General features: G+C 49.9%; 1 protein-coding gene across 1 annotated transcript in view; it reads left to right on the top strand.

Annotated features, from left to right (window-relative positions):
- Positions 1 to 15,153, top strand: part of MEGF8 (multiple EGF like domains 8) — a 63,966-nt gene that overhangs the window by 17,798 nt on the left and 31,015 nt on the right. The window contains exons 8-23 of the mRNA XM_078857194.1: positions 1,540 to 1,720; positions 2,317 to 2,462; positions 4,463 to 4,579; positions 5,150 to 5,319; positions 6,684 to 6,803; positions 6,985 to 7,165; positions 7,794 to 7,948; positions 9,269 to 9,478; positions 9,854 to 10,027; positions 10,443 to 10,685; positions 11,178 to 11,281; positions 11,909 to 12,040; positions 12,799 to 12,912; positions 13,467 to 13,718; positions 14,498 to 14,682; positions 14,882 to 15,095. Coding sequence (XP_078713320.1) covers positions 1,540 to 1,720; positions 2,317 to 2,462; positions 4,463 to 4,579; positions 5,150 to 5,319; positions 6,684 to 6,803; positions 6,985 to 7,165; positions 7,794 to 7,948; positions 9,269 to 9,478; positions 9,854 to 10,027; positions 10,443 to 10,685; positions 11,178 to 11,281; positions 11,909 to 12,040; positions 12,799 to 12,912; positions 13,467 to 13,718; positions 14,498 to 14,682; positions 14,882 to 15,095 — 2,698 coding nt within the window. The remainder of the gene's footprint in view (positions 1 to 1,539; positions 1,721 to 2,316; positions 2,463 to 4,462; positions 4,580 to 5,149; positions 5,320 to 6,683; positions 6,804 to 6,984; positions 7,166 to 7,793; positions 7,949 to 9,268; positions 9,479 to 9,853; positions 10,028 to 10,442; positions 10,686 to 11,177; positions 11,282 to 11,908; positions 12,041 to 12,798; positions 12,913 to 13,466; positions 13,719 to 14,497; positions 14,683 to 14,881; positions 15,096 to 15,153) is intronic.

Consider the following 15,153-nt stretch of genomic DNA (forward strand, 5'->3'; position numbering starts at 1 on the left):
TCGCCACTTTGGAGACAAAGGCAGCCCGGTGTAGTTCGGGCCACCCACCCCCTCATGTGCCGTGCCAGCCTTCATAGGTGCTCGCTTCCAGCACTTGCCCCAACAGTCTGTTAAGACTATAAGGGGGTTCTTTGTCTTTCTTGTTGTGACCTGACATGCAACGGTGTCTGGTAGACCGAGTTTGTGTGAAGTCTTGACATGTGCTTATTCACTGTATATATTTGTAATGACAATGCATCACCTTCCAATATAGTGATTAGCTTTCTTTACCAAGGCGCGAGGGCAGATTGAGATAATGTGCATATTTTGTAATGGAGACCCGTAGAAAAGAATCGGGAAATTACCGGTGCTAGAGTATAGCGAGCGAAATTCGGCTGTAAGTGATTACAAGTGAATATAGTAAATCATAGTGCGTTGCCAATTTAATTTGAAACAATGCTTTATATGTATGCGATATGCTTTGTAGACTAGTTGGATGTAACATTTTTTTTATCTTGCCCTTTTCTCTGAAATAATTTTAAGGGGTATTTATTGTGGAATTAGAGAACTTTGACAAAATGCAGGGATTGTGACTAAAACCCTACACCATGTCATTACCCTAACTGAGAATATTCTAATTTGGACACCGCAGGCTTTACATAATTCCGGGCCTGCATATTTTGAAAAAATCTCAATGGTTTGAGGGAGTGGTGGTACTCTGGTGAGCACATTGAGCTATGAACCCAGAAACATATAAATTCCCGGCCATGGCTAACACCAGTGATGGGTGATGTAATGTATCAACTATTTCCCCCCAGCCCCCCATCATCCTGCTCTGACCAATGTGATTAGTTATGGCCAAACCACCCCACACCTCCCTTCCCCCGCTGCTCCACCAATGAACGACAGGCTGTGAGGAGGCCTTCATCCAGCAGTGGACTGACAAGATCAAAGTGATTGTCCTGCTCAAATGAGCACTGAGGCGGTGCTCGTTTACCGTTTTACAGCACCAGAGCCAGTTGTGTAAATTCCACGTTCCTGTGGTGGGGGCAAGTCTGTCCATGACACAACCACTGTTGGTGACTTGCCCACAAAGAGATATTCATGCCATGAACCCCGGGAGCGATGATTTTCTGAGCCAACCTCCAACCAAGATTTGAACTCTGAAACCTTCCAACTAAGGGTAGCTGGGTGGCGAGATGTTATCTGCCTCGCCTGATATGCAGGAGGTCGTGGATTCGATTCCGACCCTTGACGCCTGCTGTATATTTGGAGTTTGCAAGTTCACCCCGTCGTCGCATGGATTTTTCTCCGAGTCCTCCGGTTTTTCCCCCCCACATTTAGAATCAACATTCGTTTAGAGTGTTCGGCAGCTATAAATTTCCACACGATAAGCCACTTGGTTGAGCTATCATTCATGGCCAGGGTCACTTCTGTAAAAGAGCTACATAGCTCAGTGGGCCTTACCTAGTGATTAAAACAAAAACCGCGAGCCTCTTACACTACCGCCGTGCCACTCGGCCGGCTGACAAGGAGCCATTTGTGTCCATCGATTTGCAGGGAGGACCGAGCAGGAGGAATTCTCCTCGGCCATTTATGCATTTAACTTGACGAGCAAGGCGTGGAGGAAGGAGGTCCCGCTGGCGGGGCAGGCCCCGGCGGCGCTGGGCCACTCCATGGTGTTCTACCCCGAGGGCCGGATGCTGCTCGTGTTTGGAGGCCACCAGCCGTCCAGCACCAGGCCCGTCGCGTGACCACCATTGCGTTTCCCCCTTCTCGCAAATAATTCACAGCCGGGCTTTTCTCGTGGGGTTGTAACCTTAGTGTGTGATCATTAACTGCCCCCTAGTTTAGTTAGTTTTTTTATTTTATCTTTACATTGTTTGTTCGAAATGTAATTAAGTTCATGAAAGTGTGAGATATGGAATATCTTTGCTGAGAGAATCTCATTAACATTGTAAGCTGCAGAAGTGTCTTGGCTTTTTATTTGGCTTATTAAAATTGAGGAAATTGCTTCGTGTACTTTGCAAATATACTGCACAATTTATCCTGCTTATTTATTTGATAGAAATGTTGTTATGAAACATGGCACGTAACGTCTAACTGAATGTAATTCTTCAATAACAAATGGAGTGCCTTATTTTGAGATTGTCATTTTTACCTCAGCAATGATCCAGAGTTTGCATAAACTACAGTGATAGTACAGCTCTTACGGCTCATTATATAAAGATCTGTATGAATAAAAAAGCGCTATTTTATATATATATATAAATCAAGTACATTTTACCCTTTAATCAATGTTTTCCCAATGCCTGGCATCGCCCGCTAACGCGACAGGTTTAGCAATCGCGTGAACTCGGTCCACGCTTACCATGTGGACCGGCGGTACTGGGCTCACCTGGGCCGTGACGAGAGCCCAAGCGTGCCAATCGAGCGCGCCTTCCATAGCGCCGTCATCATGGGCACCTACATGGTTGTCTACGGTGAGCCCCTCCTTCTCTCTCTACCGTGGCTGAGTGGCTGCTGTTGTGAGAAGGTTCTGCCTCAATCGTAAAACCACGCAAGAGCTCAGTGAGGCTCGCAGGTTGGCTACGTACGGTGTGAAAGAAGTTCAACATACGTTTTCATGTTGGCTACGTATGGTTCGAAGAAGCTCAACATACATGCATGTTAGCTACATACAGTGCGAAAGAAGTTTAACATACACATACCTCCAATTAGCACGGTTGGCTACATATGGTGTGAAAGAAGTTCAAAATACATGTTGGCTACGTATGGTACGAAAGAAGTTAAAAATACATATGTTGGCTATGTACGGTGCGAAAGAAGTTCAACATCCACACATACAGGGTCATGTTTGAAGTGGAGTCAGGAATCAAACACAGAAACAAACAAACAAACAACCAATAAATAAACCGCTCAGAATCAAAAAGACCAAAAAGTCTGGATCGACCCAAAAATTGGCACGAGTAACAACGCAATGAGATAACTAATCTAAAGTAATGTTACGTGCTCCTGTAGCAATACATAAACATCATAAATATACGAAGAGAAAACAAAGAACAATGGGAAGCAATGATGTACTTATTGGCCAAGGGGCGAGTCTGTGTTCGTTCGAGTCTGTGCTCGTTAGACCCAGTGGCTCGGGTGCTCTGCCAATCGACTCGTTTGAGTGCAGAGACGTTGCAGTTGTATAGTGGACTTTGTCCAATTACAATGGAGGTGTAATTTTGCAGGATTATTCCACACGTAGAGTTAAACTTGATGAGTATAAAGTATATTTGGCAGCTGTATTAGTTAATTACCCAACAAATGTCCCCGCATTGTGTTTTTTAACCGAGTTATTGTCCACATAATTCAAACGATGTCTCATTGTGTGCAGTTACATTTTTGAATGATTCTTTGGTCATTGAAAGTGACTCAAACACAGACAACTTGAATTAGCCCACGGCATCTGGGATGACCCTGAAATGCTTCCAATTGTGTTGAGACCTTGCAAGCTAAGTAAGGACTGAGCTCATTTAGCGCTTGGACGAGAGATGGCCTGGAAATACCTGGTGTTGATGACTAGTGCTGTGAGGTGGCCAAGATATGGCATTAGAGCATAGGATATTTGAATCCAGCTGTTTGGAAATTTGAGTGTTAACCCCTCCGGCCTCTTGCGTGCATGGGTTCCCTGGCGTGCTCCCACACGAAGCCAAATCCTCGAGCAAGGCTGAGATGTTAACTACCTTACTTGGTATACAGGAGGTCGTGAGTTTGATCCCGACCCGGACGCCTATTGTATATTTGGAGTTTTCATGTCTCTCTCATCCCGTGATCGCGTGGATTTTTTCTCTGGGTCCTCCGGTTTTTCCCTCCAAATTTAGAATCAACATCATGCATTTAGGGTATTCTGCTGCTGTATATTTCCACATGTTAAGCCACTTCGTTGAGCTATCATTTGTGATAGCCAGGTCGCTTCTGAAAAGAGCTATATAGCTCAGTTAGTCTTACCTGATAAAATAAAAAATCGTGTAGTAGTTTTATAGTTTAGAGGTGCTTGACAATCTGTGAGGCTTTCCTGTGTAAATGGATGGAAGGGCATTATTCGGTAAAGTCACGTAGGTAGAATAAAATAATAATAGATCCACGTTTCAATTGCAACACAAGCGACTGTCATCAGGTGAGACAATCACAGCAGGGAAACTGCTGAGGCAGTTGCGATCGAAATGTCGTGATCTATTTTTTTTTCTACCTACGTGACTTTACCGAAAGAACCAAAGAGTATGGATTCCTGCAGTTACGAAAGCTTCAAATTTAGATGGAAGGGCATTATTGTCACAGTAGCACATAACAGAATAGCACACGGAGTAAAAACAAAACAATCCATACATATGAAGCATATCCTTTACCGCCTGGCTGTCGATTTTTAATAAGTGTAGAATATTAACAAAAATTTGTTTACTTTATATATTAATGTTATATCTTGATGCTGCCGCAGGTGGAAATGTTCACATTCACAATGGAGAAGAAAAATGCTTTGCCAACGATGTCTATTTTTACCACCTGGGCTGCCATCAATGGGTGAACAAAGATGACCTCATTCAGAGCATCCCTGGTAAGTTCTGATGTTTTCCGTTTGATCACTGGCACAGGTTCCATTGACTGACGAGATGAGAGCTTTCTTTTTGTGTGCCATGGTATCGAGTGAGATGATTGAACACCGTACTGTTGATGGAATATCCAGAAGTTCCTGAAATTGGTGTTTAGAATCATTGGCTCTAAGGCACCCGGTTTAGCTTCAAAGTGTGATAGGGTTTTGGGCGGCATTAGTGAAGGTGAGAATAATACCATTTTGTTTGAGCGAAACTGATTTTACAAACGTCGCGTTTAAAGGCTCTGTTGTTTCCTGCCTCGGGGCCTTGCACTCAAATCGAAACTATACCCAAGACAAAACAAACACACCACGTGGGCAGCCAGTGTAACGCTGCTACGCCGGTTTAATTGCAACGAAGAGGGTTGCCCACATTACATTTTAACTTGAGACGCGTGCGGTTATGCATGAGCTGAACGGGGTGGCGATTGTGCTGATCGCGGTTTCGTCCCCATTCCCCACCTCCTTGCCCCCTCTTCGATGCGAAACCTCCTGCACCGTCGTCAACGCCACCGGCACCGCCTCCGCACGCAGTTGCCGCCGATGACCACGTACCGCTGCAGGGCCGCTTCTCGCACGTGGCGGCCGTGATGAACGGGAACGTGCTGCTGGTGGCGGGCGGCTACAGCGGCGTGCCGCGCGGTGACCTCATTGCGTACAAAGTGCCCATGGCTGTCGCGCAGAACACCTTCGCCTCCAAAACGGTGCGGCGGTGGTGCGGTGGTGCGGCGCTGCGGTGGTGCCATGGGGTGACAGTGCAACTGTTTGTGTGTGCGGCGAGGCAGTGTCGCAGTGGTTTATTTTCATGTTTTGTGTGTGCGGGGAGGCGGTGTCGCAGTGGTTTAGTCACGCACTGCACACTGAGTTAAGTCTCTCAGCTATGGCTAAAATCAGCGGTGGGTGCATTTTGACCCTAAAAGACCTTTGGTTGACCTTTGGTAAGACAGCGACAGACGTGCAATTCCATACAAAAGTGATGTGGTGGAGCAGTCACGTTGTGGTTAGCGCACTGCGTGCCGGACCTGAGATTGATTCCCGGCCGTAGCTAAGATAAAGCAGCGAGTCATATCGGAACCGGTCTTGGGCTCCCCCACTTTTAACCAGTTTGTACTGACCAGCATGCTGAAACACAAACAACTCTTGTGACCGACTTGGCGTTGAGAGGGCCATCATCCAGCAGTGGATAGGCCAGGGGCTTTGCATTGTTTTATCTATCATGTGCCTGGTTGCCATGATTATGAATGGGAGGTGGACGAGTCCACAGCAATCACTCGCCCCTGCTTTTGTTTTCTCTCTATCTAAGAAGTCCATGCTTGCTTTATTTCGGTCCTATGGCGGAACGCTTCTCAAATTCCAATTTTCATACCTCTCTTCACGGTTTAGCTTTCTGTATAATTTTTTAGACCCAATTTTCATGTAAATTCTGTTTTCATTTTATGCATGTATAATTTTTTGGAGAGAGAAAAATGGAAATGATGTGCAAATACTACACTCCGCTGATTTTGGTCTTTGCCTCCAAAGGTTTATTTGGAATTGATTAACGTTTAACAAAGTGATGCCACGCACAATTAGCACGTTTGGCTACATACAGTGCAAAATAAGTTTCACATACATACACAATAAAGAATAAACGTGGTAGACATAGTAAAGTAAAGTCAGCAGAGCGAGGCATCCATTTGTATTTAACATTTTCATCGTTACCATTATCATTTCCCTCAGCATACACACTGCTTGTGCTGCCACTGCTTGCATTATTATTAACCTCACCATCGTCAGCATCTTCATCATCAGCATCATGCATACATTATCAACGTACATTTGTTGCCATGTTCTACCACATGCGTGAGTGGTTAATGCAGTCTCAATGCCTTGTAATAGCTGTCTAGTTGTTGTTGGAACACCTGAACACGTCTAATTGACAGAAAGGATAAAATCTTTGCTTTCTTTATCATCTTGCGACCGGCAAAATGGGCCCCGCAGATATCATCATCATCTTCTTCTTCGCTGAGGTGAATTTTAACGTGAACTCCGTGAACGGCATCCTTTGCCCATCTTCTTCCCCACGCAGCTGCTGTCCCCGTGCTCGTTGAACACCGCGCTGGAACCATGCACCAAGGACCCCGAGTGCGCCTGGTGCTCCACCAAGAGCAGCAACCAGGCCTGCATGTCCCACCAAGAAGCCCTCCTGGTGAGAAGAAGTCACAGGTCACGTTGACCTTCCGCCCAAACGGAGCGCTCCTCTCACTCACGAGCCGGCAGGAGAGTGCGAATTAACGAGTTTTGGCGATTAGTTGGTGTGTTAACCACCGGGCCCTCCAACACCCCCCCTCCCCCTTTTTTGCTGCGAAATTCCTCGTCTCCCGTCGCAGCTATGCAGGGAGGAGAGCACGGTGTCGCTCTGCCTCGGCATCCACCGCTGGCTCAGGGGCTGCCAGGCCTGCCTTGCGTTCGCCGCGGGCGGGAAGCGTCTGCCTGGCAGCGTCCCCCTGGCCCGGCTCGCGGAGCCCCTGGGTTGGTGCGTGCAGCGCCCCGCGTGCCTGCGCCGCCAAGGTGCGTGTCATGTGATCCCCAAATCGCCTCTCCTGGTTCTTTTAACGTTTTTTTTTCACATAAATCCGGATTCCCGCCGCCTGCAAATCAACCGGGGTTCTCTAGTGCAGTGAGTTAATGGGGTCAGCCTGGTGACCAACGAGCGACATAGAGAACCATAGACTCACTTAGAAACCCATAGACTGTCATAGACACCCGTCGATTTACATAGAGACCCATTTACTACATAGACCGAGTTGTGATGAAACATTGTTTAATTGTTTGTGAACTTGGCTTATCTTATATGCAAAACATTGCTTTGAATTTCTAACATAATTCCCGATTGATATTCAAACACTGTTAGCCTTTTGCTCGGACTGTTTGAATCACATTAAAAGGACCAAAGGCTTAGCTTGCTAACACATGTTAGACTTCGAGTAATGTATTTGTGTGGAAGAATTAAAGCAGCTTTCCTGAAAATAGGCAATAATTCCACGGCGATTACTTTGGCAGCTTGAGCAGGGATGAAATCTTCCGTCACACGCTGTAACTCCTCGCTTTTATAACACCTGTAGCACTCCAATTTGCATCGTCGCGGAATTCATTCAAATACCGCGACATGTAAAGCTGTGCCCGCTGCCACCTGTAGATAACGGCAGCTGCAGCAGCGGCGGCGTCTCCGGCTGGTGGGGCACCAACCCCTCGTTTCTCACCGCCTTCGAGGATTGCCGCTCGCGCGACTTCCCGCCCGGCGTTCACTGGATTAAGCATTTCCAGCCGCAGAACGACAAATATCCCGACGAGGTACCCCCCCCCCCCCCATTCCCCCCTTCCTCGCCCACCACCCCTCCTTTCGGGGGCGTCTCGCTGTGGCGTGCGGTGCAGGCCGGCACGTTGGGCGACGACGCCTCGCTAACGCTCGCCTCGCTGACACTCACGTTCACCTTCACTCTCGCACTTGAGGCGTGAGAGTGGCCCAAGTTTAAGGCTTCTCTATATGAAGTTTGATGTTATAACCGCGGCGGTTGTTTATTTGTTTGCGACGTGCGGAGCCCCGGCACGTGGATTCACGGTTATGGTGAGGGCGTTCAGAGTTATCGCTGCAGTCCCAGTGTTTACAGTTATGGCTAAGGCTCCATTATTCTAGTTATGCCTGTGGTACCTTTGCGCTTCGAGTTACATTTACAGGTCCGCTCTGGAGAGGTATGGTTAAGGCGCCATTGTTTATAGTTGTGGTTGAGGCGCCAGTGTGTGAGAGTTGTTGTTCAAGCTGTAAGTGTGTGGAGTTTTATGTGTTGAGGCCTCGGCATAAATTGTTACGGTTCAAGCTTCCCATGTTTGCAGTTATAGGTTAAAAAAAAAAAATCAGCGTTTGCAACTCGGCGGTGATGTATTTCTGCGTACACCGTGCTGTGCTACATGGTTCATAAGAAAAACAATTATATCAACCGACTTTGGATTCTCGACATGCCCCTTGATTACCGATTTTTTGCAGTGCACCCATTTAAATGCATCAGCGCCAGCTTTGCACATGCCCACGCACGCGTTCACATCGCCACTTTTAATCTCCCGGGGACATGTGCTGGAACACTGGACGTTTATCTCTGCTCATCCGCATGTTCCCAGCATCTCTGCATTTTTAATTTTAAATCATGGTTATTGAGCTCAGACCCAGAGCCGGAATATGCCACGTGGCCAGCTACAAGGGTTGATAGAGTTTTAGGGTTATTTTTATAATTGAGCAAGGATGTACGAACTTGGGAAAAGAGAATTCCAAAATGGAGATGCAAAAATAGAAGTATTTAGTCCTGCAGTGTGATGGTTGGGACGCAGTGTGAATAAGATGAAACAATCAGCCTGGTAGCGCAAGTCCTCAACATGGCTGGAGGAATGAAGTTTACGTGAACAGTAACTAGTTTTATGTGTTGAGGCTATAGAATAGTGATATGGAGGCGACGACCGCCGGCGAGCGAGTGACTGGAGTGCATACGGGAGCAACTGGGAGTGAACGAGCGAGCGACCGGTGGTAAATGAGCGAGCGGTCGGTAGTGAATGAGCGAGCAAACGGTAGTGAGCGAGCGACCGGTAGTGAACGAGCGAGCGACATCTGCCGACTTTCCGCAGGTGTATGTGATCCAAAACGTGAGCACGGTGCTGCCAGCGCTGCTGCTGGTGCGTGGCCGGGACGGCCGAGAGAACGCCAACGTCACGGCCGTCTACCGTGGCTTCTTCCACACTCTCGGATTCTTGCTCCAGCTCTCCGTGGAGGTGATGAACATCAACGCCCGGTTCCTGCTGGGCTCCACTCCAAACTCCAGTTCCCTCGCCAACCTGGTCAGTATCCTCAAGCTCGGTTACTCGACTCTATTTTCTGGCGGGCCGCATTGTAAAGATGAACATGCGATGGCGTGCCACGTGACGTCACGTGTCTCTCGTTGCAGAGGTTGCAGCGTCATATGGAGTCATGGTGTCTTTGAATCGTCACCTCTCATCTGAAACGTGTTGTCTGCAGATCTCTCAGTTATCTCGATGTCACCTGTCTCCACGTCTTCATCTCGGCAATCAATATCTCACTCTGGGGACCACTCCGAGAGCCCCTTGTGGGCCATGTCTGACCACCCCCTCCGAGCTGTCGGTTAGCAAACTCTAATTTAGACAATCGCGTTCCTGCCGTCTCACTGAGCTCGTCAACATGTTCCCTCGGCCTAGACGTTGGAGGCGAAAATATCGCTGTCGCCCAACCTGGAGAAGGACGACATAACGCTGCCAAACTCCGCCCAGAGCAGCCGATACCTGTTCGTGATGGAAGGCCAACAGGACAGCTCCTCCAACCTGGAGAGCAGAATGGCGCTCACGTGGAACACGGACAACATCGACAGTCGGGTGCGTGAGCGCGCGTCTTGTTGACCTGCCCGCTGTCACGACCTATAAAACGGGCAGGGGCCATCTCCCTGCTCAAATGAGCTTCGAGGCATCGGTGCTCATCACCCGGTTCGCAGCTCTGAGCCAGTGGCTGGAATTCCGCATCCCTATGGCAGGGGTGAGTCTCCCCATAGGACAACCACTGTTGACATCCCCACAAAGTGTTACAAACTGTATAGACCCCGCAGGTATGATCGTCTGAGTTAACCCCCTCCACCCACCCAGAATTTGAACTCGCACTCTTCCACTTGTGAGGCACTCGCCCGATCAGATGTTTCCCTAAACCAATGTGTGATGTTAACGCTCCCCTGTGAACAGCAGCAGCAGCTCGCAATGTGAATATGAACGTGCCTCTCCCTCGTCGGTCTCCCCGCAGCCAATCAAGAGTCTGCACTTGGAACCGTACAAATCGGGCGACTGCGACCAGCACTCAAACTGCCCGGCGTGCCTCTCCGATCAGCTGTGCGGCTGGTGCCCCGTTAAGGCGTCCTGTCAGCACCGGCTGGCACCGGCGGGAGCCGCGTGCGCTGCCGAGGGCGGCATGGAGGTGGCTCCGACGCTCATGCCCGAGGAATGCTCGCTGTGCTATGTCCGCACGGACTGTCGCTCCTGCACACAGGTGCGTCTGCACATGCACGTGTCACCGTGTGTGTCTCCGTGTGTGTCTCCGTGTGTGTGGGGAGCGGGAGTGCAGCGGTTAGCGCGCTGTGCTACGAAACCGTCGACCGGAGTTCGATTTCCACTCACAGTGACCAACGCTAGTGATGATTATCTGAACCGGTCGACTCGGCCTCAAATGAGTACCTGTGCAATGTGTAAACATCGCCACTGGAGAGACCAAGGCAGCCGGGCGTAGTGTTTGCCACCTGATCCCTCATGCGCCGAGCTGGCCTTCATAGGTGCCCGCTAACAGCACTTGCCCCAACAGCCTGTTAAGGCTATAGGGGCACCTTTGTCTTTGTCAGAGCCATGGTGGTGCAACGGTTAGCACACTGTGTTATGAACCTGGTGACTAAAAAATTATTTTAAATTGTTAATGTCTTTACAGAAATAACTCTAAATTCAAGGGAAAGAAAAAGTTATTTAATGAGAATGTACTTTCTCTGCCCAGGATGGCCTGTGTGAGTGGCTGAGCAAGGACCTGGTGTGCATACGGAGGGGGAGGATTCAAGGTGCAATACAAGACCCCAAGAGCTGCCTCAAACCCTGCTATGAGTAAGTCTTTGAAAACAGAACAAGCACACGTACACATAAGTTGTACACTCAAGAGCACAGTTCAATGAACACAAGTCCAGGAATGCTCATGAGAACACATCAACAACAACAGCCGCCATTCACCACTAAATGTCGGTGACATGACCACGGCGCTTGTGCTGGGCTACGTGCACTTTGAGGCCACTTGAAATGTCGAAGGCTCGCTGGCAGGAAGTCATGGGACAGACGCGGGTGCCATGGGTTCACTGACTTGCTTCCAAGGCAGCCTATGTTATCCACCACACAAGGAAGGATTGGGCAGAATGGGAATACGTTGGTGTCAGGGCAGGATATTACAGGAGGGAGGTGAGAAAGCAAGACTCAGCACAGCCTAGGACGGGCCCAGGACAAACAACAACGACTTACAACAACAAGCCTCAGGGGCAGCCAGGGCAGAACCACCGATTCCTCACGCACCGCTATACAAGTGTCCCGAGCATATTCTTCATCTCATGTACACTGACTGAACAATTTTTATAAAAATGGCAGAAAAACAATAAAATAACCATGTGGCTCAAGCACACTGTGGTTCCTGAGCGCGCGTGAACGGCACGTTGTGATGCGGCGTCTCTGTCTCGTGCCTTGCAGAATGCGCTCGTGCTCGGAGTGCCTCTCCGAATACAGCGAGTGCGCCTGGTGCGCCTCCACCTCCGAATGCTTCCCCTTTTCCATCTACCTCGCCAAGTACCCCAACGGGCAGTGCCGCAACTGGCTGGACAGGTGGGGGCACCGCTGTGGCTACCTCTCAAGTGCAACCGGGTTCAACCCCGGCCCCAGCTCTCAGCGTCACCCAAGCGCACATTCGTTCGATTTGAATCGATTGAAAGAGATGTTTACGATCATGATATAAATGCACGTGGAATTCCGTGTGTCCATAATGCACTGTTCTACGTCTATGCAAGTTGCTCACGAATGGTCTGCAAAACTGAATGTGCCACGTAATCGGGCAGATAACATTGACAGGAAAGTGAGAAAAAATGCAAACGAGAGGGGATAGACGAGACGCATTAAACCACCATTACCATGAATCGTAACTAATAACAATCGAATCCTCACCACGAACCCTCGCCTGAACGCTGAACGTGTCGTAGTCACACCAACAGTTGAACTTTTAATTCAAATCTTAGAAGGTCAATTTGTAGCGTTGTACAAATCAATTTCGCTGTATGAGTGCAACCAGATATTTTTTGTACACTTTACAGATTTAATGTAAACCCACCACACCGAGCACTCATTTTAGTTCCAGTTAGTTAAGGTTCGAGACCACGAGAAATAAAGCCGTGCCCTCCCAGTGGCTCAGTGGCATTTTTACACGGTAAACGCTTTTCGTGTTGTCCCCCTATTTGCATTCCTATTGTGTTTTTGTATTATTTGTTTTAACGTTTCTGATCTGTCCCTACTTGACGTCTGTGAAAAAAGAGCTTCATAGCTCATCGGATCCCTCCAGTATAAATCGGCCTGATTTTCATTCTTTGCAGTGTCACGTCATTACGCCTGTGCCCCAACTGCTCGAGCTTCGACAAGTGCAGCGACTGCCTGCAGAGCTTCCAGTGCGGCTGGTGCTGGAGCGTGGCCAACCCCACCAAGGGCCGGTAAGCACCGCCTCGGTGACGCGGTCCCGTCTGCTGGAAGGCGCCGCGAACGAACGGCGCGATGGCAAGCGCGGTAATCTCCACAGGGCGACGAGTTGCACTCGGAGATGTAAAGAGGAACACGCGGATCGGAGAGCGTTACGGAGGTTAGGAACGTTTAGTTTCACGAGTAGGATTTTACGATCAATATTGTAATTCATAATTAGATTCGTTTGCAAGTAGGGGTGATAGGAGTGGTCAAGACTAACGTCGGAATGGCATCCAGGGCAGAGAATTCACGCGAGAGGAAGTCCACCAAGGATAAGGAGCGACAAAATCAGGCTGTGCGTAGAGCCACCGTTGGGGGGAATGCCACATCGCAGAAGAGCTGGCACGACGGCTTGGAGAGGCCTTAATCCACAGCAAAGGATCAATCATGGCCGGTGGCGGCAATGATGATGAAGACAACTGGAACCTTTTGTCAAAATATTAATTCCAAGAACGGCTGCAGCTGCTGCGAAAGCGTTCCGAAGCAGGTCAGTCGTGAGAACAATGCGTGGGGGCTGTGCCCGCAGGTGCCTCCTGGGAGACTTCGAGGGCCCGTCCTTCGGAGGTAACTGCTCGTTGGAGGTGCGAGCGGCGCACGCGGACGTTGGCACGGACCAAGAGGTGGCCTGGTCTTACGGCGCCTGCCCCGATGTGGAGGAGTGTGCCCTGCGCCTGGACAACTGCCACGCCAATGCCTCGTGCGTCAACACCCCCGACTCATTCACCTGCCAGTGCCAGCGCGGCTTCCAGGGCGACGGCGTCGTGCACTGCAACAAGACGTACGTACGCGCTGCGAACCCGGCGACCCGACTCCCACTCACGGCCACCACCAGTGACAATTATCTGAACTGGTCCTGTGCTTCCCCTGGTCGACTCACTCTCAAATTAGCACCTGATGCAGTGTGTAAACATGTCCACTACGGAGAAAAAGGTGGCCGGGCGTGGTACTGTCCACCTACCCCCTTGTGTATGGTGCCGGCCTTTAGAGGTGCTCGCTATCAGCACTTTCCCCAACAGTCTGTTAAGGCTATATGGGGGATCTTTGTTGTTTGTGCTTGTGCACCACTGCCAATGCAGCAACATCGCCAAATAAGCTATTGTTTAATAACCTAGGGACCTTGCTTGATTATAATTTGCATCGACTGAGCTTAAATTGTCTGTGATGTAGCGCAGAGTGTGAGCGTTTTCAAGTTATAACCTCCCATGGGTGATGGAACGAACCGCTTGTGCAGGGAAGAATAATGTCTCATCGCTATTCGTAGCTAAAGCTGCTCTTGTTATTTTAAGGGTGTTATTAGCACCCATGTTAAAATAGCATAAAATAGCAGAGCTGTCTCATTCATGGACAGGGGGTGGGAACGTGTCAGAGAGAGGATAGGAGGCATAGCATGGATTATTTGAGAGGAGGGGCGATGGAAGGTTGGAGGTGGAAGCAGGATAAGATGGCGGCCGAGACTGGAAGCTGGACGTGTCAATAAAGAAGAGCCCTTCCCTGTGTGCTGAGCCTCTGTGTTCCTTCGTCATACATTCTTATTATGATCGTCATTGTTATTTGTAGGTGCTACAACCACTGCCAGCACGGGAAGTGCAGCGGGCCCCCAGACTTCGTGTGCCAGTGCGACCTGGGCTGGACGTCCACGTCCCTGCAGACCAACGCGTCCGGCGAGGAGTGCGACGTCAACTGCGGCTGCAACCTCCACAGCGCCTGCTCCGCGGGCGTCGGCCGCTGCGACGAGTGCCAGGGTAGGCGCCGTGACAATTCGTCCCGAGCCGATATTCGTTGCAGCAGAACGGCCCTTCTCTCACGCCGATATTCCATTAGTGGCATACCGTGGGTTGTTTTTGCTCCGATTTCTCTTCGCTCCGTTACTGTACTTAAATTTTTTTGCTCGCGCGGTCACTTTAACCGAAAGCGCGCGACCACGGCGTGCGACGCATGCAGAGTGGACGACGGGCGACCGCTGCCAACTGTGCCGCACGGGCAGCTATGGGAGCGCCGTGCAGAGGGCGACGGGGTGCCACCCATGCCAATGCAATGGGCACGGGGACTCCGCGCGCGGCGAATGCGACGTGACCTCGGGCGCCTGCTACTGCGCGGGCGACACAGAGGGGGAGCACTGCGACCGGTGCCGCCCGGGCTTCTACGGCGATCCGAGGTCAGCGCCGCGGGGCTGTGTGCCGCCTTTTGCTAGAACTTGGTGTGGGGGTGGGTCG

This window comes from Lampetra fluviatilis, chromosome 5 (genome assembly GCF_964198595.1).
Source record: "Lampetra fluviatilis chromosome 5, kcLamFluv1.1, whole genome shotgun sequence".
Lineage (NCBI taxonomy): Eukaryota > Metazoa > Chordata > Hyperoartia > Petromyzontiformes > Petromyzontidae > Lampetra > Lampetra fluviatilis.